The sequence below is a fragment of the Cervus elaphus genome, chromosome 24 (assembly GCF_910594005.1).
Source record: "Cervus elaphus chromosome 24, mCerEla1.1, whole genome shotgun sequence".
NCBI classification, from domain to species: Eukaryota; Metazoa; Chordata; class Mammalia; order Artiodactyla; family Cervidae; genus Cervus; species Cervus elaphus.
In genome coordinates, this window is record NC_057838.1 from 35,756,908 (window position 1) to 35,782,072 (window position 25,165).

Consider the following 25,165-nt stretch of genomic DNA (forward strand, 5'->3'; position numbering starts at 1 on the left):
CTGGGTAAAGGAAGAATTAGTACAAAGACCCTAAGGTCTACTTATTTGGTACTGTGTCTCATAACAAATAGAAACTAAATGCTTGAAACAGACTTTGCAACCTGGTGAACTAGAAACAGCATCTTGCCGGAAGTCCGTTTTGATTTGCTTCATAGAGCCTTTTATTTATTTAAAGATTTTTTTTTTTAATGTGGATAATTTCTTAAAAGTCTTTATTGAATTTATTACAATCTTGGTTCTGTTTTACGTTTTTTGGTGTTTGGCCGCAAGGCATGCGGGATCTTAGCTCCCCAACCAGGGATGGAACCTGCACCCCACTTCATTGGAAGATGAAGTCTTAACCACTGAACCACCAGGACGGTCCTCATACAGTCTTTTAATTTTTATTTTAAAATTAATTTGAGTTGATGGGCAACAATAATTAGGAGATTTATTCATAAAAGCTAAAAACTGGGACACCTGGCATATAGGAGCAGAGTGGGGCACCGGCTGGCACGTTAATAGGACATGTTTTGTCCAGTTTTCCACAGTGACTTGTACTGCCTGTTGTCAGCAGTCAGTATGACCTTAAGAATGCTTCATTCACTTACTAGCTTCCTTGTTCTTCTCAGTAGTAGGGTTATGAGCTCCCTGTTTAAATTAAGAGGGAGAAAAATAAAACTCAATTTTGTAGAGACTGAATTTTCAGACTACTAGCATCAGTAGTCACATTTTGTTTTAAATTGTTGTGAGAGACTGAGTCTAGTTTTGTAAGAGAGAACACTGTCATTGTACCATAAATTACTAATGGATTCCTTAAATAATTAGCAGACCTTTTAAGACGCATCTCGTGTAAGAGAAACCTGTGTATTTATTTGAATCTTCTATCTTGTTTAGGAAAAAAGATCAGGGAAAAAAAAAAAGCATATTTGAGATTCACTAATTGTGATAAACATAATTGACAAACTATTTTCCTTGCCAAAAACTAATCAAGAAATACACAACTAAGAAAGTATAGAAAAGGAAAAGAAAGAGCAGTTAAAGAAATCTGTTCAGAATTCAGTGTCGAGTACTATGTAAATTAATGAAATCAAGACAAATAGCAAGAAAACAAAAACATTAATTAACGCTTGACTTTACCTACACTGAAAAAGGCATATGGTAACGGAATATTAATGCCATGTAAACCAGTTCACAAAAAAGACTCACCCCAAAAATCAATATAATGATTTCCTGCAAAAGGTTAACTGCATAAAAAAGATATAGGTACACATCTTGGGTGAGAATTTTGAGTTTTTCTAAAACACCACTGAGGAGATTAATGGCTTCACTGATTTTTAACCCTTTGATTTCTTGATATCTACTGTGCACAGTGGGTTAATTTGGCCACAGATTGCTATGATCAAATACTGAGACATTGATTCATGATCTTGTACTTTAAAGTAGATGTTTATCTTACAGACAGGAGAAATTAGACACAGATTGTCCCAGCTGAGGACTTTCAGGAGGGTCAAGGCCCATGAAAAGACTGGAGAAAGGAAGTGAGGCACAGAGCCTGAGGCATCTGCTGAGTTGCGGACATTTAGCTTCTGACCAGATGAGGGTGAGAAGTAATATTTCTAAAAGAGACAGCTAGATGCCAACAGGACCCTAAGCAGGGAATGGTGAGGATGCTGTAAACCTAACTAAGGCAAGAAGCGCAGGCTTTGAAGCTAGGGTTTTCTAAAGTTTCTAAGTGGATGGCGGTTCACATTTAGAAAAACCTAGGAAGAATGAAAGCCAAAATTTAAAGAGTAATTTACAATCATACACTGAAGAAATCAATGAGAAAGCTACAAGACTGTATAACATGTTGGTCAAAACTATGGAATCTGGAGTTAGTCAGCTCTGAGTCTGAACCTTATTTGCTCTACCACCTCCTAGCATGGTGACCTTGGGTGAGTTTCTTAAATTCTTAATGCTTTAGTAATAATATTAATAATAACAGTGACAAAAATAAAGAGTAAACTACACTGAGGGCTTAGTGCAGTGTCTGGCATGCATAAGGGATCCATATACGGGAGTACTACCATTACTACCTTTAATTACACAGTAATCACAGCAATTTACTGTACCTAGCTGCAAGTCAGTACGGCTCGAGAACTCAGCTAATAGACTTCTGTGTCTTTCTTGCATAGGAGCATATCCACAGATGTTAACACAGTTCTGGTTCCCTGTAAGGTACTCAGTAACATTATCTGAATGAATGCATGAATCAAGTTAAGTGATGACTAAAAAAGTCACTTTTGTTTTATGGTATAAAAAGAGAAATATATTCCAGGTATCTGTCTTGGACTTGACACTCTGAATAACAAAACAGATCAACTAGTTTTATTTCAAAAAGACATGGAAAGACTCCCACCATCCCAACCTGGAAACCAACTCTCAGTGCATACTGGACGCAGGCCACATCAACACTGAGTGGTGTATGTCAGCTCGTAGGCCCCCATCTTCCAGAAAGCCCAGAAAGGAATAAACAGCATGTTTGAACTTTTCAAAGCCCTTGTTTAGCAGCTGACCATGAAAGTATGGTAAAAGCCTCATGTCTATGCTTATGGCTCCTGCTAACCTATAGGTGTATTCAAATGAAAACAAAGGAATCAAAGGATGGTGTTATATCAACAAAGACACTGAAAGAGTCATCCAGATAAAGTTCCATCCACTGACATCAAAGTAGGTAATACTTGAGACTAATCAGCTTTATTGTCCAATATCTCTGTGCAATTGAGTTGCTAGAATGAGCAAAAATAACAACTTTCAAACCAAATAGTAGCTCATACAACTCTAAAAGGACTAGACAGACAGGCGAAACATCAGTGTCTAGCTCTGGATACAACACCATGAAAAGAGGCGCTAAAAGACCATCAGGAGAGTATATCCAGTGGTGTCAGCGAACGCTATGTCATAGTAGTGCGTACTCTTACTATTTTATCATTGCCATCTAAAGTGAAGGCCCACTTTTGAATTAGTGTGAAATACAGTGGCATTTTTAAATCAAAAAGTTTTCAAATGACACTCTACCTGCGAGGCACAACATGAAGGATTGCAGTACCAGCAGTTCCCATGGCAACCTCATCTTCAGTTTCCGAGGTCAAAGGAGTTTCAAGTCCAATAACAAGTGAATAGAATAGCTGCTTCTTTTAAGTTGTGTTCAACCTTTACTCTGTGGAGGAGAAGAGACATGACAATGAGATCTGGGAATACTTCTCCTTGTGGTCTCTGCAAATTTACTTAATATGAATAAAAGTGACTTTTGGAAAACTACTACCGAAAAAGAGAAAGCATGTTAAATTTTGAATATGAAGGAAATAAACCTCTTTTTCTTCTTCCCAATGATACTGGGGTAGAGACTGGAGCTGACAGATCCCTGTGGCTACTGAGTGAAGGTAAGAACAGCTTCTGATTAGATGAGAACCAACCCGAAGGCAGGGGACTAAATTATGTTTTATAAGTTCTTTTCCAGTCCCTTAATCTCCAGGTGCCATTATTTTTATTTTCCAATTAATAATACACCCAAAATAGTGAATACAGAAGAAATGTCACTGAACAAAATAGGACCTGATGGACCTTAAGGAGAAATTCTGAAGTCTTAGAATGGAGTTAAATGTGTGAAAAATGATAACCGCCCCATGAATTCAAATATTCCCCCCCCTCCAATGCTCTATGTTTCATCCCTAAAATGCAACAGAAATGTGCAGCTCCAGTGCCTCCAGACAAATTACTAGGTTCATTTGGACAAATCCAGGGCATGAATGAGAACAGTGATTCTTCTGTTAGCCAGGCATAACAGAAAAACTCCATGGTGAAGAGAGGCTACTTGTTCTGTGTACAATCTACATAGCAGGAAAGTGGACGGGTGAAGCAAGCAGCGCTCATGGGCCATCAGATGGGCACAGGCTTCTTCTGTTTGAAGGGGCAGGGACCCCTCAGCTCGTGCTGATGGCTAACATGAGGGGTACTGACCCACGGTTGCAGGGGCATTTACAACTTATCAAAGAACAGTTGAAAATACTAGTATTTATTTTGAAAATCTCCCAAGTTTTAAATGTGGGAAATCAATTCACAGTATTTTTTAAAATGCCGGGGGGATCAAACAAAGCTGAACTGCCTTTAGGTGCGAAAGGTTTGCAACATGACCTCAATAAAACAGAACGCACACTGTGCTTGGCTTGTTCTCATTCACTCATCCCTTCTCCCGTCCATCCTGCTAGCCAGTCATGGATTCATGCATCTGTGGAGTGCCTTTTGCTTGCCAGACACTAGTGAGGCGTGGGACCTGCCAAAGCAGAGATCCCAGCTCTAGCTCTAGGGGTCTCCTCCTCCAGCGGGGTACAAGCTGCCTACAGTTTCATAAAACTGCAACACGACATGCCACTGTGAAGGAAGGAGGGACACTTCTGGACTTCACAAAGGAGATGAGCTCCCACTGGGATTTGAAAGATGAGCAGAATCCTTCTTCCTATTCATCATTTAATCAAATAAACGAGAAATTTAAGGCACCATAAGACACATTCTCTTTACAGCTTGGGTTATAACAAGTTACAGGGTCCTGGGTATATATCCCACTCAGCCTCCCTCCCAAGCTTGTTTCAAAAGACTCTTCTTAGTTAAGTAAATGAAACCTCATTGAAAACCACACAGCACCATACAAATGCTGGATATGATTACTATTGTAGCCCTGAGATTTTTTTTTTTTTTTTAAGCTGATGATAACCTGAGGCCTCTCATCTCACTGCCACTTATCAGGAAAAACACCAAGGGAACACAGGTTTACATGAGAACACGGACCGACACAAGCTCGTTAATCAAGGGCTCTTAGCATTAATTGATACCATGTGATCACTTAGAAGCCTTTACGTTTACCAGAAAGCTTATAGAAAGTGAAGAACCATCATTAGAGAACTCTCCTGTCCTTTGTGCCCTTAAATACCTCAGTTTCTGATAAAACCAGACTAGATATGTTGTAAAGACAAAAGGGACTCTTAACTTCTGATCTGCTGATGCGGCTGAAAAGCGGGCTGTGTCTCTAATTGGATATGTTGAAATACTCTTCTGACATGCATGGTGATTAGGCCATTTTAGATAAACAGGATGTGCTGATCAATGAAAACTATTAATGTTTTTAGCAAATGATCAGGGTATTAATAATTAATTTTGTGAGGGAAATGTCATCTCAGACCTGGGGACTGATCTACAATGTTAAGCAGTTTCTTGAAGCAATTAAAATTAATTTAGAAAATGTATCCAATTATACCATAAAGATTTGATTCATGATAGGATGCTGTTTACAGTGCACGTTCTGTTAAGAGCTGTAGATTTTTAGGGATGAAGGATTTCAAGAACCCGATTGGCATTTATTTACCTCTCAGTAGGTAAGGCTCACCTTCACTAATCAGAAATAATGGGCCAGTTGACAGTAATTTGTCTGGTGGGCAGTCTTAACTAGAGAACTGGGTTTTCTGAAGGGAGGTGAAGATTCATGAACCTCATGTGGGGCTGTGGCGCAGGATACAAAGTTTTATAATTTCGGTTTTCTGCCAGAACCAGAAAGCAAGCTGTGGGATGAGGCGAGAGTTATGGCGGTCATAGATCTCCCCTGCAGCTGAGAGTCTCTCTGGTTTATCCTAAGGTGGTTGTAGCAAAAGGCAGTGTACTCAGCACTAACGGTGGGACCTTGACCAAGAATTAGACTCGTAAATCCTTGGGAGGAGACCACACAGTGAAACAGGACTGGACAGCTTTCGCTGGCAGAGCCAGAAGGAGATGAATAATTGAGAATTCCACAGTGTATCTGTACATAGAGCTCCACAGAGCAAAACTCCTCTAGCCTCCAACTCTTCAAACAATTCTTATTCCAACAGTCATGCTGAAGAACTTAGTATATAGTGTTCAAGACACAGCATGATTCAGTTCTTCCTTACATGTCCTGGTTCTACATATAGGGCTTAATCACATAAAGATTAGTTTTAGCACTCTACTAAATTAAAAATCTGTCATTATCCAAATAGCTCTATTTCAGCTCAATGAATAAGCAGATGTGCTAACAGGGGCAGAGGCAGGGCTAGCGGTTGGATGTGCAGAGAGGTAAGAGCCCTGCCCTCGAGGAGCTCACTGTTAACTTGGCAAGAAAGGCGTTTAAACCAGTCATTGTATTTCAGTGCAATTCACATAATACATCTATGAAGGACAAGGTGCTAAGGATGCAAAGGAACATCATCTAACTGAGCCAGGGGGTGGGGTAGGGCAGGGGCTTCATGAATGCTCTCCAGGGACTTCCATGGTGGACTAGTGGTTAAAAATTCACCTTGCAATGCAGGGGACATGGGTTCGATCCCTGATCAGGGAACTAAGATCCTACATACCTTGGGGCAACTAAACCCACATGCTTCAGAGCCACAACTAGAGTCCCCGCACTGCAATGAAAGCTCCTGCATGATGCAACTAAAAACCAACACAGCCAAATAAACAACAAACAGATACCAAAAAAATAAAAAACTCTCCAAAGGGGCTAACAGTTTGAACTGGGTCTTAAAGGATAAATAAGAGAGAGGAAGGAAATGCCAAGTCAAGTGACATGGACAAGGAAAATGACAATTTACAGAGTGTTCAAGTTACTGCAAAGCAAGATAATGGAAGGAGCAAAGTAGACAGACTCACATCTGACGCTACGCTTGAATCTACATTCCCCAGCAGGGTGGCTCACCTGTAATGACAATAATACCCATGTGGCTGTACAGTTGCTAAATGGTGTCCGACTCTTTGTAAACCCATGGGCTACAGCACAGCAAGCCTCCCTGTCCTCCACTATCTCCTGGAGCTTGCTTAAGTTCATGTCCAAAATACCCATGAAAAGTGAAAGTGAAGTCACTCAGTCGTGTCCGACTCTTTGCGACCCCATGGACTGTAGCCCACCAGGCTCCTCCATCCATGGGATTTTCCAGGCAAGAGTACTGGAGTGGGTTAATGCAGGCTTATTGTGTAGTCTAAAGAGAAAGTGTGGAAGGGACCGAGGACAGGACCTTGACACTTAGCAATCACCCTTGTTAAAGAGAGTGCACCACCGCCTAAGCCACGGGCTTGATCCCCAAAGGACCTTGACTATACATTAAAGAGTTTGGAGAATTCTCTAGTGGTCCACTGGTTAAGAATCTGCCTTTCAATGCAGGCGAGGTAGGTCTGATCCCTAGTTGGGGAACTAAGATCCCACATGCTATGGGGCAAGCAAGCACATGCGCTACAACTACTGAGCCCAAGAGCTCTGGAGCCCACATGCCACGATTACGGAGAATTGGGCAGACAAGCAGAAGCCCGCAGGCAGATCACGTGCCACAATTAAGACCCTACGCAGTTCCCCACCCTCACCCTCCATGGCCAAAAAAAAAAAAAGAGTTGAATCTGAAGATTAGGAGGAGGATGGGGATGCTTTTAAACAGGGGAAAGTTCTGAATATATCTGGTTTCCCTGTATGGGAATCTGCTTTACATGCAACTCCCAGAAGCACAGAGTATCTAGTCCTGCCCTTTGCCTGTCTCCTCTGGTCAACACAGGATCTGCATCTCTAAATACTAAGTATGTTATTTTTCACAACCTCATGTATAAAAACACTAGATTGGAATTAAGTCCTTTCTTCCAGGTTTTGCCACTAGTTATCAATTTTGGGAAAGTCACTTAATCTTTGTAAACATACTTGCTTGTCTACAGTTTGGGACTCAAACCATGAACCCTGTCTTTTGCACACACGTGTTGTAAACTTTAACCAATCTATGTTTTAAAAGTAAATCTCCATTATTATTATTATTATTTAGATTAAGTTCAAATCTCCTCTCAGATTGTAAACTTCATAAAGGTAGGAATATTTGTCTTAATCATTGGTATTTAAGAGGCTCATGGGATAGTATTTTAGAGGCTCATGGCACAGAGCAGACAATCAATAAACAGTGTCAGTGAAAGAATAAACTTAGCTAACATCTTTCAAGTGTCTACCACGTGCTTTGATATTCCCTTTTCATTTAACCTTCATAGCAACACTGGAGGGTCAGATGTCACTATCCTCTATAAAACTATAATATTGGAAATTAGACTATGAGAGTCTAGGGAACTTGTTCAAGGTCAAACATCTCTAAATCAACAGAGCCAGTGTTCAAATCTATGTCTTCCTACTGCATACTTCTCTTTTCTACCACATCGACAGAAATGTAAGTAAAGTAATGTGTCTTTTACATGACGACATAAAGGTCTGGTGCTGCCTCTTTTGTAACTCTGCTTTTCATGCTGTCCTGCAGAAACAGAAGCCAGCACCACTGATGAGAGGTACGCGATCTGTGTAATATTCATATTATAAAGTGGAGCATGGGTTTCAGAGCTGAGACTTTGTTAGAAGACTGTATTTCACTAGAGTCAACTCAGAATTCTTCTTGTCAAGAGCACAACTATGAAGGTTTTCTCCCTTTAAGTGTAAAAACAACAGGAATGATTATTTTCTGGCTAATTACTATTTAGAATGCAGTCATTCTTAAGGCAAGATTGTTAAAAATGATCATCCACAGTTTCGTGTATAACTGAGCATTTTCTAATTCTAAAATTACTAATAAGGGGTGCAGTCAATCATAATGGCAAGAAAGCAGAGAGCAGAACTAAAAGCAAGAGAGAAATTCAGCTTCCTCGGAAAGCCAGCTGTCAATCATTTCAAGGGAAGATGGTATGTAGTCAAATCTTAATATTCAATCAGTCAGCATATATTTGAGTGCTCATTATTCACATGGCTATATGCAGAATGCAGAGTCAAGGTCAAGGTCTCTGTCCATAAGGGCATGACAACTCAGTTGGGTAGAAAAGATTACTGATTATATAACTTAGTTTATATACCAACTTAGTGGTACAGATAATCTATACTTTGTATCCTATGGTATCTGGTCTACAGGTTCTCTTGGACAATGAAAATTAATATCAATCAAATTAGCTTAATACATTGTCTCCTTGCACAGATTTTTACTCTATATTCTACAGGAAACATATTTCCGCAACTATTTCTTTGAGATCGTCCCTGCTTCAGTGGACAGTGCAATAAGTAGTCTGCCAGGAAGGTGAGAAAATGTGTCTTGCTTGGTTTCTCTTTGAATAGCTTGTTCCAAGCATCTTAATATATGAAGAGAATAGTGTAAAGAAGATATAAAATGTTTGGATAATACATTTGGAAAACTGCATCAATTAACCAACAGGTAGGCACACATGAGATGTACCATCTGATATAGATGATACTTACCTACTCAATAGCTGATTTGGACTCTATTTCCATCATAAGATCATATTACAGAGGACTTTTAGGAACTACAGAGGGTCAGCTAAGGTAGACAATTACCCCTATTTTTAAAGGCTTTCTAGACTATGTGGTGTCTGCCACTTATGGCAATTCTAACCAGAAATATAATGATTATATTAATATTCACTCCGGCATAAAAGCAGAGAGTCAACATCTTATTAATTCAGTCATCAAAGAACATCTTTTATACATGTTGAGAGCCAAAAGATTTCTACACACTAATTTTGAAAAACCTCTTATTAAAGTTTCTTAGAGTATATATGCACTATTGCTTTTTCAACACACTTTCTCCTTGTAAAACCTTACTCTACATCGATTTTAGACCTTTACACTTTGCTCCTCAGGAGATCATCTCAAAAAAAAAAATAAAATAAAAGTAATTCCAACAATCACAGTGCCATTTCAAAAGATCACAGGATTGAGATTCAGAACAACTTGGTTCCTAGGTCAGTCCTGTTATTTACTTGTTGGGCAAGTTTCTTTACCTATAAAAGAAAGATCTAGATCAGGTTGCTTCTAAGAATCACTGAAGCCCTGATGCATCATATATCAGAGAAAGGGTATGCATTCAAAGGATTTAATCTGTCAAATGAATAGTGGTCACCATGTCTTTGCCATAACCAATTAGACATCTCACAGTTTCTCAGATGACCCCATCTTCTCACACATCAAAGCTGTTTGAGATACTGCAATTTAACCCCCAGCCATAAATACATATCTACTATTCATAGTCACCACCAGGTAATCACTTACTATACAACTTTCCAAAGTTGTATTTACATTTTACTTTTATTAAAGTAATTCATAAACATAGCTTAAATACTTCTACTCCCTGACAGAACTTCTTCCCAAGGAAAACAAGTTGCCTTTCTGGTAAGTATCTCAATCATCATAAAAATGCTTAGACCACTATTTCTCAATTTGGGGATATTATATATATATTAGTTTCTTTTATAAATGATGACAATCCAATTTCCTTTTATAATCACTCTCAATGAGAGCTGCACATACATAAACATGCACACAAATACCTGGTTCCACTTTCGTCCAAATTTAGTTACATAACTTAATTTGGTTAATGATTTTTCAACTAAGGCCCAGAGTATGCTAATATTTTCCTTTTTGTAATAGTTAGATTTTTAAAGACTTAAGAAATTTCTATTTATTTGCTTAGTTTTCTAAGTATATATCACAAATTCACCCTAAACATCTTACCATGTCTAATGTTTGGATTATGTTCAAATACACAATGCAATCCATCGGTTTGAATAAATATTTATTTAGAAACACGTAGATACTGAACACTTTTAAAATTCAACTGAAAAATGAACAAATATACTTTGTGGTGTTCTAGCATCATTTAGATGAAAATAGAAAAGGCTTGTATTCAAAAATACAATGATATATATTATGTATACTATGCAATTATCCATATATGAAAGATCTATTTGTGAAAGTTTCCAGCTAATATATGTAATTAATAAGCAACATAAAAGAATGTGTGATTAAGCTATTAAACAATGCTGGAGGCAATGCTATGGTAGAATGCAATATGAAATAACTAAGGAATGATAAATAGACATCACAAAGCACATACTATGTAGTAGTTGCTTCCTAAGTATTAACTCATATAATCTTTAAAACAACCCTTTAAGGGATACAACAATATTACATTTAAGGGATAAGTACACTGTCTTTAGTTAGAGCTGATAAGTAATGGAGACAGAACATAAACTCTGAGTATTTTCCCCACAAGTTTACTGAAGTATATTTCACATATACTAGTATGTATTCTTCTTAGTATAAAGGTTAATGAGATTTCCAAAATTTATGCAGTCATGGGAACTTCCCTGGTGGTCAGCGGTTAAGACTCCATGCTCCTAATGCAGGGGCCCAGGTTTAGTCCCTGGGCAGGGAACTAAGCCTTCACATGCTGCAATGAAAGACTCTACATTGCCACAATCAAGACCCAGTGCAGACAAATAAATAAACAAAAGTTTTAAAAAATATTTAAAAAATGATGCAGTCATATCACCCCTACCACCAACAAGACATAGAATATTCCCATCATACTAGAAAGCAACCCTGAAAATTGAACTTCATAGTATGGATGTTTATCCACACTACTGAAATTCTTCTAAATACTGAAGTTATAACACAGGCTTATTAGAAAAATAGGCAATTGTAATGTAAAAGGTACACGGCACTTTCCTCTTCTTTAGTCTGCTTCTCAGTTACTTCATTTCTGCTTTAGAATGTATATTCTCAGTACAACAAAACTGCAACAGAAGTAGATCATAACAGAAGACAGAAAAAGACATGACACCACCAAGATTCACCTCCCAGTCCTGGGGAAGACAATGCTAAATGAGCATGGTACTTTCTCCTGCTTAGCCCAGGGGCAGTCTCAGAATCTTTTCCAGATAGCATTTCAAATAGACACGACAAAATCAACATGGTTTGCAAATTATATAAAAATGTCTTTTGCTTTCCCTATGGTGGTTGAAAATATCAGCTTTATAATTACACAAACCAGGTTTTAAATCCCACATCTACCATTTAGCTGTTGACCCTGGGCAAGTCATTTAACCTCGGTTAGCCTTACTTTTCTCCTCGGTGGGCTTCCCTGGTGACTCAGTAGAAGAATCCTCCTGCCAATGCAGGAGGCGGGGGTTCGATCCCTGGTTCGGAAAGATCCCCTGGAAAAGAGAATGACTACTCCCTCTAGTATTCTTGCCTGGGAAATCCCATGGACAGAGGAGCCTGGCGAGCCACAGTCCATAGGGTCACAAAGAGTCAGACATGACTGAACAACTGAAACACCTTCTCTTCGGCAAAGAGACAGTGATGATTCAGGGTTGTTGAAAGCAATGTAAGAGAAAATCTCTTTAGCTGGATTCTACTAAAAAAGTTGGGCATAACTTTGAGGAGGCAAACGTTTTGGGAAACGAAGATGGACAAGCAGTGGAGGAATCTGGCTTTAGGAGAGACATGGATGCAGGCAGCTCACTGTGCCAAAGAGGAACAACTCGTAACCCGTAAGATTCCCTCCTGAGCGTCAGAGGAGAGTGCATGGAGGAACTTGATTGGCTTGGGGGAGCTGATATTGCCCAGAGACTACAGTTTTAGTTTTGCTTTCTGGGTATTGGGTAGTAAACTTTGCAAACTTTCTTAAGGCTCCTACCAACAGAGCAGGAAAGAAGGGTTTTTAGCAACCATCTCACGTTTGTTTTCCTTCTGCCCACTGGTGTGCTGCAGAGTGCCAATTCTGCTTAAACTCCCAAATAAATCACTGTTAATGAAGCATGTTGCACATACAGACAGCAACAGGCATTTTTTAATCACCTAAACCAAAGAAGAGCTAAAGGTAAGCACAAAACACTCTAATACCTAATACATTAGGTGTCAGATTTTAAGTGGCAAGAATCGTACGACTTTCAGTGCTTTTACTTGGATGCACTTAGTGGGGAAGTAAAGCTACCAGTATATTCATCATTATGCACAGCTTGCCAATTGCTTGGACAGCCAAATCAGATAACTGGGAGCCTAAAAGAGAGCCTGTATCTACTTAATCAGAAGTAGAAATAAGAGGGCAAACACACATGCACACATTATGACAGGCTATGCAAACAAACAGGCTGAAATCATTTACACGCTGTCCTTCACTCCCAAGTCATTAACTAAATTTCTACTAATTGACATGCCACATAATACAGAAATGAATAAGACAGGTATAGTCTGCCCTCGTGGAGCTTGTTTTATTCTACTGGCTGTGTAAAGGGCTCTAGAGTTTCGGAACAGTGGACAGCCAGCAAAGTGGGCCAGTGTGAACTAGGACTGTATATGACCTTTGCAAACAGACTAGGTTCAAATACTGGTTTTCTGTATCAAATGCACAAAATGTTTTGTTAAAGCTATTGGGATGTTCCAATTTTTTCATCTGTATGACAGAGACACTGCTGCCTATATTAGAAGTCCATAGGGAAGTATGTGGACTAATGCACATAAAATGGTTAGCACCATAAAATCTTAGCATGGACTTTGCCTCACTTAGAAGTGCCACCTTAGAAGTCTCCTTTCTTATAGTAGAGTGTGGGGACATGAAACTACGTTTCAGTGAAATGGTAAAACAGGATTTATATTCATCGCTTGCAATCTCATATAATGGTAAACACACTGTACATTCCAGATCCTGTGCTATTAATTTATAGATGTATATAGCAATATTCATCTGAATAATCTTTGTTGAATAAATACAGTATGTCAGGCACTGTGCTAGGCACTGGATGTCATAGTAAAGTAGACCCTGTCATCATGGAGTGTGCCTTCTAGTCCACTTTCCAGTTTATTTGCCCACGGAGATCATTTTTTTGAAGAAAAAGCTAAATTCCTGTAAACATACCTTAGTATCATTGTCTTTTAGACCAGATCTGCAAGCAGATGATAGGAGATTTACAGATGATTTGACAAACTCTTTTGAATTCTTCTTTGGCATAGAATAGTTTTCCAGAAATGCACTGCATATTATATAAAACTATTTAGGCAAGTACTCACCTCCTTAAAAAAAACTTTTTTTTTTTTGCACTCAGATCTATCTGTATTTTGGGCTTCCCTGGTGGTTCAGATGGTAAAGAATCAGCCTGCAATGTGGAAGAACTGGGTTCTATCACTGGGTTGGGAAGATCTCCTGGAGAAGGGCATGGTAACCCATTCCAGTATTCTTGCCTGGAAGATCCCCATGGACATAGGAGCCTGGGCAGGCTATAGTTCATAGGGTCACAAAGAGTCAGACATGACTGAGTGACTAAGCAGAGTACTATCAATCAGTATGCAAGATGGTAGAGAAAGGTAGACAAAGAAAACAACGAGGTTATTTTGTTGTTGTTGTTGTTCTTTTTTCTTGAGTACTTCCTATGTCTGTTACTATCCAAAGGTGTTAAATGAACTATCTAATCCTCACAATAACTTAAGGAGATAAGTATATGATTATTCTCACTTGCCAAACAAGAAAGTGAAGCTTCGGGAGGCAAGTAAGTCAGATACTTCTTTGGTATTCCTTCCACTGCTTCCTACTAGACCTGTAAGTGCCCAATTTCCCCTCAGCATATTGTGTCAGGCCCAACAGTAGTGACATTCCAAAAGGAAAACAGAGGAGACAGCTGATAAACCTCTGTGCAAAGGGTGCCTTTCTCTGCATTGGTGGGGATTTTTCATCGTCAGATACAAACTGATGAAACTGAATTATTGCATAAGGATTCAGAATCGTTGGCACGCCAAGGTACACTTTCCTCCCTTACAAGAACAGCAGAAATTTCAAATATGACAGTTTTTAAAAAGTATTTTATTACCCTGATCAATGGGTGGTTATTCATGGGTTAGTTCTATGGCCAAAATAGACAGAATGTGACTGACCTGCTCTTTGTTTCATCAGGCTGACTTAGGCCAAATTGAACAAACACTAGCTGGTCCTCAGAGAACCAGATTTCAGGCCTGGCCTGTCACATATATAACAGATGTCCCTCTAGTTCTGGGTGTGGAATGAGCACATGCTGCCAATCTACTTTTAACCATTCTATTTATGTTCTTATTTAAAATGCAATAGAGTGATCATTTCCAGTTATAAAGTGTCCTTTATCTGCGAACCTCCAAAGGACAGTGTTATTAACTTTACACTGGGATAAGGGTAAGGTTCCAGTATTATAATTCTCAGGCAGAAAAAATGAGTCATAAAAGAGTATAGTGAATATACAATATTTAGTAAATGTAAAAGAAATACATGTGTCTTTGTCTAAAGCTAAGACTGTAGAGAAAAGAATAATTTTACATGAGGAAAATTAGCCAACCCCCTCTTAACCAAGTGGTCAAGGCTGACATCATCAGCAGGTCATGTTGGCCTGGAGCCCCCTCAGCCATGCAGCACTGAGGGGACACAGTATTCATGTATGGTCTAACTGACAACTTGACAGTGATGTCGAAGCTCAGGATGATCATGAGAAACCACCAGTTGAGTAAGATGCTGCAATATAACTGACCAGAAGTCTTCAAAAATGTTAAGATCATCAGTGGCAAGGAAAGACTAAGGGACTGTCATGAATTAAAGAATAGTGTGGACAAATGAATATTACAAACAAGGTGAGATTTCTGGATTAGCTCTTACAAGAGAAAAAGGACATTTGCTTAAAACAAAACAAAACAGAATACTGGTGAACTTTAAATCAGGCCTGTTGTTTAGTTAACTGAATGGCACCAATATCACTGTCCTGCTTTTGATCACTATACTATGGCTATGCACTATAGATTACCTGGTGGTTCGGAGGTAAAGAAGCCACCTGCCAATGCAGGAGACGTGAGTTTGATCCCTGGGTAGTGAAGATCCCCTGGAGTAAGAAATGGCAACTCACTCAAGTTCTCTTGCCTGGGAAATCCCACGGATAGAGGAGCCTGGCGGGCTACAGTTCATGGGGTAGCAAAGAGTCAGATACGACTTAGTGACTAAGCAACAACAACAACAAGATGTTAGCATTAGGAGAACTGGCATGAAAGGGAACTCTGTACCCTTTTTTGTAACCTTCCTGTAAGTCTTTAATTATTTCAAAATAAAGCTGATGCTGCATTAATTACTTCCTATTCTGAGAGTAAGACTGAAAAACAATCCTATTCTGGTTTTAACAACAGTGGGTTTATCTTCCTTGAAAGATATGTGCACATGTAATACCAGTGCAGATGTACATTTATGGTATGCCACAGTGTTTCCAGGAAAGTTCAATGATCATGAAAGTGTGCTCTGAGGAGACACACTGGTCAGAGAAAAAAGTATGAAGAAAAAAAAAAGGGGGATATGCAGTCTGGATGTCCAGACTGCAATCCACATTGACAGTGTAGTTATCTTCCTCCAACTTAACTAAAATTAGATTGCTGAATAGACAAGTTAAGGTATAGGAAAAAAAAAAAAAAAGTTTAGCCTGCTTTTCTTAATGAAGAAAAAAAAAGCCAGAATTCTGTACTTCTTGTATGCTAAAAATATAGCACTCAGGTTTTCCCTAAATTTCTCATTTATTATCACCATGCGCTCTCTGAAAAAAAAAAAAAATGTGAGACTTATGTAAGACAGCAGAAAAATATGAACGTGGGAATAGATGTAATACTATATAATCATATTTTCTCATGACATCAAATTTCCTCCCTAAATTAGCAGTCTGGGCCTGCTGTTGGTAAAATAAAATGTAGAAAGCCTAGCTATCTAAGGAAACTAGGAAATAGTTGAATTACCTACAGAAATATTTTTGATAAAAGAACTCTAATAAGTGATAACAAACTTTGAAGCTACTTCAGAGATGCAGCAACCAACCGAACAAAGATCTAAATAGTTGTAGTTATTTCAAAAAGATTTAATTCCATGATTTCTGTTGAAGTATATTTCTACTCACAGTTTAAGTTTTTATTTTATTGCCTCACAGCCCTCACTTACTACACCTTGGCTGCAAGTTTCAGGAAAGTATTTTCAAGTGTAGGAAAAAAATGATGAAATATGTCCCCCTGCTGCCTATGTTTATATAGCTGTAAATATACACAAGACCTCATCTGACTCTTGCTAGCATCACATTTCAGGCTCAGACTGTATCTCAAGTTACCTTACGGAAGCTCTACTAGAGGAAAACCAAAGCTACTTGGGAACCACTAATCTTGATGGATGAGAAAGAATAACCTGCGTAGAGTTAAGGGATACAAGTATACATACAACTGATTCACTTCTGTGCAGCAGACACTAACACAACATCATAAAGTAATTTTACTCCAATTAAAAAATAAATTTAAAAAAGAATAACCTGCATAAATACAGTGAAATATCATTCCAAATAGTTTTCCTCATTCCTAGCTGAATGCATGAAGGCAGATTTCTCATCATCAGAAATATTTTTTTTTAATGTTCTTTAACTGTATTTCTAGCTCATAATAAGCCTTCAAGTGGGGCAGTCACATTGGTAGTAGAAATGCTTAAGACTCTAGTGACAGACTTGTGCTACTTCAAAGCTCTGGCACCAATTCCTCCAAGAAATGCTGCTTTCTCCTGAACTCACACAACTGAGGAATGTGTCTGGTAGCCATGATGAGCATGGTCAGAGAAACCAGGAAAACGCTCAGAGAAGCAATGTATTGCTTCTGCTTTGTTGATATTAACAGGGGCTCCAAGGAAGCTCCTCTTTGATCCAATTCCCCAAAAGCTTAACCCATGGCTTTGTTCCCACTGCCTTTTAACACCTGATCCTCTATCACAACCACAGAAGTCCACATACCCTTCAGTTTTGATATGAGAAGTTACATGTCTCAGCATGTTAACTAGTCAGAATAAACTACAGAAACAGTATGTAAATCATATGCATTATATATGGCTTCCCTGGTGGCTCAGTCCATTAAAGAATCTGACTGCAGTGCAAGAGACCCGGGTTTGATCCCTGGGTTGGGAAGATCCCCTGGAGGAGGAAATGGCAACCCACTCCAGTATTCTTGCCTGGGAAAGCCCATGGACAGAGGAGCCTGGAGGGCTACAGTCCACGGGGTCACAAAGAGTCGGATATGACTTAGAGATTAAACCACCATCAACCATCACATGTATACATATAAATGTGTATATATATTTTTGTGAATATATAAGATTGTGATATACACATGTATGTCTACACACAAACATATATACACATATGTGTGTATATATATTCACACACACACACAGACACACACATGATATTCCAGGGCCCAGCTGCCAACAGAGAGTAATTTGTACTATAGAAGAAAAGAATTTAAAAAAACCCTTCACATCTTTGTAAGTGCTTCACTGTGCTAAGTATACATATTTCATACACTGTTATTCAGCAAATACAACATTACGCTACATTCTAATTAAGGATATTCCAGAAATAACTCACGCATTTGGAAATGAACAGTGCAGGTGAACAAGGACACGAAGGGTCTGTAATTACACCTGTGTATATTTATATGCCCACCAGTTCTGTTGTCTTAAAACAGACCTAAGGGAAGGCTCTTCCAGGTTAATTGCTGTTGCTGAGGAAACAACCCAGGTTTGCCTTCACAGTCCATGATTTCCTTCGGGTGCAGCAGTCAGGCTGGCCTCAGGGTGTCAACTTTCATTTAAAGGCAAATATGTAGTAAAGTCTCCTTTGAATTTTCTAAAAATATTTATTTTTCACTCTTTTGAATTTTTCAATATCTCCAAATAGAGTTTAACGTTAAAGCAGATGGTCTTAGGGGAAAAAAAATATTACCTGATTCCTGGTTTCTCAACAGAACATAAGAGGCTGGGGAGCATGTTATTACTTGTCTCAAGGAACAATCTGAGTAATGGGTCATCAATGGAAGATGCCCTGAGAAAATTATAGAGCAACTGAAGAAGAGTCCCATTACTAAGCAGCCCAGCACCCTCTGATCCATCCTCCTCATTTCAGCTACAGCTACATGACTAGAGTACAAATATGATCAAGCCTCTCTCTCCAACTTTCCACTTATCTTCACTAACTCTAGAAAATCAGGAAAGACCTGCTTAATTCAAACCCCCACACATCTCTGAGGCAGATATCTAAAACTGAATGTCAGCTCCATAGGTCTGGCAATCTTGCTTCCTTATCTCTATTCCTGCTTCTTCTCCATCTTTTCTGACCTCTTCATTATGATTTAGCACTTCTCATATGCAAAATGGCTGTCTGAGGAGGCCTTAAATATAGCTGAGAAAAGAAGAGAAGCTAAAGGCAAAGGAGAAAAGGAAAGATATATTCATTTGAATGCAGAGTTCCAAAGAGTAGCTAGGAGAGATAAGAAAGCCTTCCTCAGGGATCAATACAAAGAAACAGAGGAAAACAACAGAATGGGAAAGACAAGAGATCTCGTCAAGAAAATTAGAGATACCAACAGAATATTTCATGCAAAGATGGGCACAAAAGAGGACAGAAATGGTATGAACCTAACAGAAGCAGAAGATATTAGGAAGAGGTGGCAAGGATACACAGAAAAACTGTACAAAAAAGATCTTCACGACCCAGATAATCACAGTGGTGTGCTCACTCACCTGGAGCCAGACATCCTGGAATGAGAAGTCAAGTGGGCCTTAGCAAGCATCATTACGAACAAAGCTAGTGGAGGTGATGGAATTCCAGTTGAGCTATTTCAAATCCTTAAAGATGATGCTGTGAAAGTGCTGCACTCAATATGCCAGCAAATTTGGAAAACTCAGCAGTGGCCACAGGACTGGAAAAGGTCCGTTTTCAAGTCAATCACAAAGAGAGACAATGCCAAAAACATGTTCAAACTACTGCACAAGTGCATTCATCTCACAAGCTACCAAGGTAATGCTCAAAATTCTCCAAGACACACTTCAATAGTACGTGAACTGTGAACTTTCAGATGTTCAAGCTGGATTTAGACATCTCTGGCAGAGGAACCAGAGATCAAACTGCCAACATCTGATGGAGCACAGAAAAAGCAAGAGAGTTCCAGAAAAAACATCTACTTCTGCTTATTGACTACACCAAAGCCTTTGACTGTGTGGATCACAACAACTGAAAAATTCTTAAAGAGACAGGAATACCAGACCACTTGACCAGCCTCCTGAGAAATCTGTATGCAGGTCAAGAAGCAATAGTTAGAATCAGACATGGAACAACAGACTGATTCCAAATTGGGAAAGGAGTAAGTCAAGGCTGTGTATTGTCACCCTGCTTATTTAACTTCTATGCAGAGTACATCAGGAGAAATGCTGGGATGGATGAAGCACAGGCTGGAATCAAGACTGCCAGGAGAAATATCAGCAACCCCAGATATGCAGATGACACCACCCTTACGGCAGAAAGTGAAGAAGAACTAAAGAGCCTCTTGATGTAAGTGAAAGTGGAGAGCAAAAAAGTTGGCTTAAAGCTCAACATTCAGAAAACTAAAATCATGGCATCTGGTCCCATCACTTCATGGCAAACAGTTGGGAAACAATGGAAACAGTGGCTGAATTTATTTTGGGGGGCTCCAAGATCACTGCAGATGGTGACTGCAACCATGAAATTAAAAGATGCTTGCTCCTTGGAAGAAAAACTATCACCAACCTAGATAGCATGTTAAAAAGCAGAGACATTACTTTGCCAACAAAGGTACATATAGTCAAAGCTACGATTTTTCCAGTAGTCATGTACGGATGTGAGAGTTGGACTATAAAGAAAGCTGAGCACCGAAAAATTGATGCTTTTGAACTGTGGTGTTGGAGAAGACTCTTGAGAGACCCTTGACTGCAAGAGCAAACCAGTTGATCCTAAAGGAAATCAGCCCTGAATATTCAGTGGAGGGGCAGATGTTCAAGATGAAACTCCAATACGTTGGCCACCTGATGCGAAGAGCTGACTCATTTGAAAAGACCCTGATGCTGGGAAAGATTGAAGGTGGGAGGAGAAGGGACAACAGAGGATGTGATGGTTGGATGGCAGCACTGACTTGATAGATATGAGTTTGAGTAAGCTCCGGGAGTTGGTGATGGACAGTGAAGCCCGGCTTGCTGCAGTCCATGGGGTCGCAAGGAGTTGGACATAACTGAGTGACTGAACTGAACTGAACTGACCTCTCATCTGTGATTTGACAACATTCAGAATTTCTCTTACTAGAGCTGTTATCATATAGTATTATAACTTTCATCATTATACTTCTTTGGTATTATAAATACCCAGAAGGGAGAGACAAAGTTTGTCTCATGCATCCATTTATTGAGAAAGTGAACACAAAGAAACTACATCTTGAATCCACTTAAACTGTAATGCATTTGACTATGTAGGAAAAGGCAGAATAAGTCTAATAGCTCAAATTGCCAGCAGGAAGTAATATGCCTAAAAACAGAATAATCAGAAAAGTACTCAGAACTAGTTAAGAAGGCTGGGACTTTAGCCTGGATACTTTTGTGGAGAAGAGTTTATGAGTTGACAGGGAATCTAAAAAAAAAAATTGAATAAAGATATGTGTATGATAACCTGCATAATTAGTTAAATTATAGGGTTATAAACTTGCTTCTAAATAATAGATTCTAAAATATGTTTAAGAGTTAATACAATAAAGATAATTCCAAGGTTCCGTTTAAGAGAAGTGAGTTAATCAAAGTGGACAGCTCATTTTATTGCACGACGTCTCATAACCCTCAATAAGACGACATGGAATTTATATAAAAGAAGGAAGAGGCATTCCAAGTGGCACTGCCCAGAGTTACTTGACCAGAAGTTCCTTTTCATCGATGAACATCTCATGGGTCAAAAGTTCCTCAGAACTCACTTTGGGATATGCCTGTCATCTATAGCAATGACTGATAATCTAAGGTTGCTCCCAGTCCAATTCTTGTTTCTATAAACATATTTTTATTGGAACAAAGCCAGACTTGCTCATAAATGTATAAGGTTGTTTTTGTGATATAATAGCAGGGCTGTATAGTTGTGACAACAATCATTTGACCTTGAAGTTAAAAAAATAAAAGTACTTGATACCTAGTTATTTATAGAAAGTGCTTGCTAATTCCGAATTTATAGTAATATTTTGCTCTTTCTTAAGCTTCACTATAAAAGTATCCTCTGGGTGTAATTAGCACTTACTACAATCAGCTGGATCCACGGCTGATGTGTTACACAAAACTGTTGCACAAATGCAGGATGAAATGACCCACAAAACTGGAGAGCATCACGTTTTCCCTGAACACTGAACTGACTGACCAGCAGTATTTTCTAAATTGAAAGGTGACCTAAGCAAAGTATCTTTGGTTTCTCTGCTTTAAATTTTAGTTAGAAACTAATCAATACATATTCTTAAACTACCATATTAACGTTTACAAATATAGACACATTTGTCATAAAAAAGTTTGAAACAAATACACTAAAATATCTTATGGATACATAATTTATTAAAACACAAACTGGGAATTTTACCAATGACAGCTAAATATTTATTTGATAATTTGAAGAAGTCACACTCAAATCCTAAAATACATTATAATGATTTATTTTGGTCACATTAGAATTGAACAACGTTTGTGATCTACAGTTTATCTAAATGAAATATCAATTCATGTGCAGTACATGGAATATTCAGATGATTTGATTTTTTAATTCCAATTTAGCAGTTAAAGAAAATGCATAGCTTTAATTCTTATAGTAATGAGGATTCTTTTTTCTTCCATTGTTAATCCATATGATTAAAGTCAAATATTGAGCTGGTTAAGAACACATTCAACATTAGTTTATAAATTGTTAGAATCAACCTGTTTGGTCATTAGCTTAAAAGAAAAACATTTGCAGAAATACAAGTTTTCTCTATTTTTATAATTGAGCAGAATTAGTCTGAAATTGTATTTTTCATTTGCTTTTCTCCTTATCTCTTAACCTCCATCTCTACCAAAACATCTGACAGATACTGCACTGGGTTTTGGCTCTTCTCTCTTTCTCCCTGAGTGCTGAAAACCATCACATTTGGAAACTGATTCCCCTGGAGAAACTGTTAAATGCCTTTAGGCTTATTTTAGAAGCCAAAGTTGGCATTTTTTTTTCCCTTGTGGCAAGAACACTTAACATATACAGGTGTTGATAGTTATTTCAAGGCAGCCCTTTGACTAGATTCCAAAGTAAAGAACTTTGGCTTCCATGTTTCTATTCTTCTTGGGATAGAGGCCCAAGCTGATCACACATAACAAATAAATTCAACTAAATGTGCTGTGAAAAAGAAGAAAAGCAAAGCCACACAACATACGTACGGAGATACAATATTGTAAGAAGCACACATCCCAGCATGAGTGTTCACTGGGATTTACAACGCAATTCACTATTGTCATGGGAGTTTTCAGTTCACAATTCTCTCTCATATTGTGAGCCTTCCATCAGAGTGAGTACAATTCTTCCATTTATGGATCCAAAAGCGTTATAAAAATGGTTCCTGAACACAAGCCAACTGTCTCATCTGGCATTCAACCATTAACTTGGTCATCTACCCCAAACCTACAGTAAAACTGCTCCGTATACAGTCACTGTGAGATGACACGGGGCTTTCCAACTAGGTGCCATAAGTGTCCAGGCTGAAGCACCCACCCTTGGGAGGTCAGACGATTCACAAGAACACTGGTGAAGAGAGTCGCAGAGATAGACGGGAATGCTAGTCCCCAGACTCCCACCCCCTGCTCCTCCGGTGCATCACAGCACGTTCCCTTCCTTATAAGACCACCTCCAGTCAAAGTCAAACTGGCTTTTTCAACCATATGCCTTAACCTCCCTGGCATACACCTGTGCTTCAGTCAAATCGGGTTTTCCATGCACGAGCTTGCTGCATCTTATACAGGCTGTATACTTTCACTGTTTCCTCCATTCCTCCACACTGTAAAATAAAATTCCTTCAACTATCACCTTCCAAACAGGTAAGTCATCCAAATTCCCACAGGTCAAAGTCATCATTTCTGTTTTGAATACTGAAGCATCTTTACTGTGCTGCTTATTAAATCCAATAATTGAATGTTAATTCCTTTATTAGGATGGAAAGTTCATTGAGGTTACAGAGTCCAGAATTTGGTAAGATTTCACAGGCTCAGAACCCTGAGGTACTGAACTTAGGCTCAATAATTTACAACAGAAGATAAACCTGTCTCATCAACAGCAAATAAATAAAACAAAACAAAAATAACAAAACCTGACATCTTTATTTTCTAGAATTTATTCTTAAAATATTTTTAAAAGTCAGGGCAACTGGAATTGTTCTATCAGTACTCTGGAATTCTCCCTGAGAGTCAGCTTTCCTAAAATACTATTCTAAGTGGTTTCCACAAAAACACCTTAAAGTGCTTACTTCCTGTTTTATGTTTGTAACAGTTTCATGAGTTTTAATCCACTGGCTTTAGATACATGAATTCACTTAAGTGGGGCTTGGTCCACTGAGTGGACAGCAAAGACAGTTTTGTCTTCTCAATCAGAGGGAAGGGTATCTTGTTTTAAGTACTGAATCAAGTAGCAAAAAATTCTGATGATCCATTTTATCCCATTTTCATTTCCTCTTTGATGCTTTCCTGTTTCTCTAAATAAAACAAAGACAATATTTAGGATGCAAACATGGTGTTCTATTAATAATTGAAGAAAATAAATTTAAAGTGCCAGTGATTCCAGCTATACTTGGCTACTCACAATACTTGTACAAAACCCTCTAAGAGAAACTGAGAGCTAGTTTACAGAAGAGTTGATGATCAACAAGTACATCTGTACATCTCTACTAGGAAAGAAGTTTATTTCCTTTCCTGCATTATTTGAAACCCTCGTGTTCCTCATAAACTCATGTTCATATTCTATGGAATGCATCCTGATGTTACTAATGAAGAGTATGACTAGTTCTTTTCCATTTTAAATGTTACTGTGATTATCTCAAAGTAATATTGGTGATGTAGATACTTTTTTCCCACTTTTGTTCAAACATAAGTTACCTATTGGTTTATATACTTTTGGCCATTACAAGCTTTCCTTTTCCTTTTCCATTACCATGTTGGTGTGATAATAAGAAGACTGCAGGGTGTGTTTGTGTGTGTGTGAGCCTTCACACTCAAGCACATACACACATATACATAGAGTCAAACACTTTCCTTCTCTTGGCATCCACAAACATTTTGTATTCTCCAGCTGAAGTCCTTCTCTAACAAAAATACAATATCAGAGGTCAAAAACCACATTACTTGATTAACAGCTCTCCATTAAGCGATGCCTTTCTCTGCTTTGTAAGGCATCAACACAAAACCTGATAACATGCTCTGTGGTCCACTGGAATAAAAACGAAGCTCTC

General features: G+C 38.6%; 1 protein-coding gene across 3 annotated transcripts in view; it reads right to left on the reverse strand.

Annotated features, from left to right (window-relative positions):
• CNTN4 (contactin 4) overlaps positions 1–25,165 on the reverse strand; it is a 975,314-nt gene that overhangs the window by 508,628 nt on the left and 441,521 nt on the right. For all 3 annotated transcript variants that reach the window (XM_043886604.1, XM_043886603.1, XM_043886605.1), the window contains one exon: positions 3,040–3,181. In XM_043886604.1, coding sequence (XP_043742539.1) covers positions 3,040–3,094 — 55 coding nt within the window. In that variant the 5' untranslated portion in view covers positions 3,095–3,181. The remainder of the gene's footprint in view (positions 1–3,039; positions 3,182–25,165) is intronic.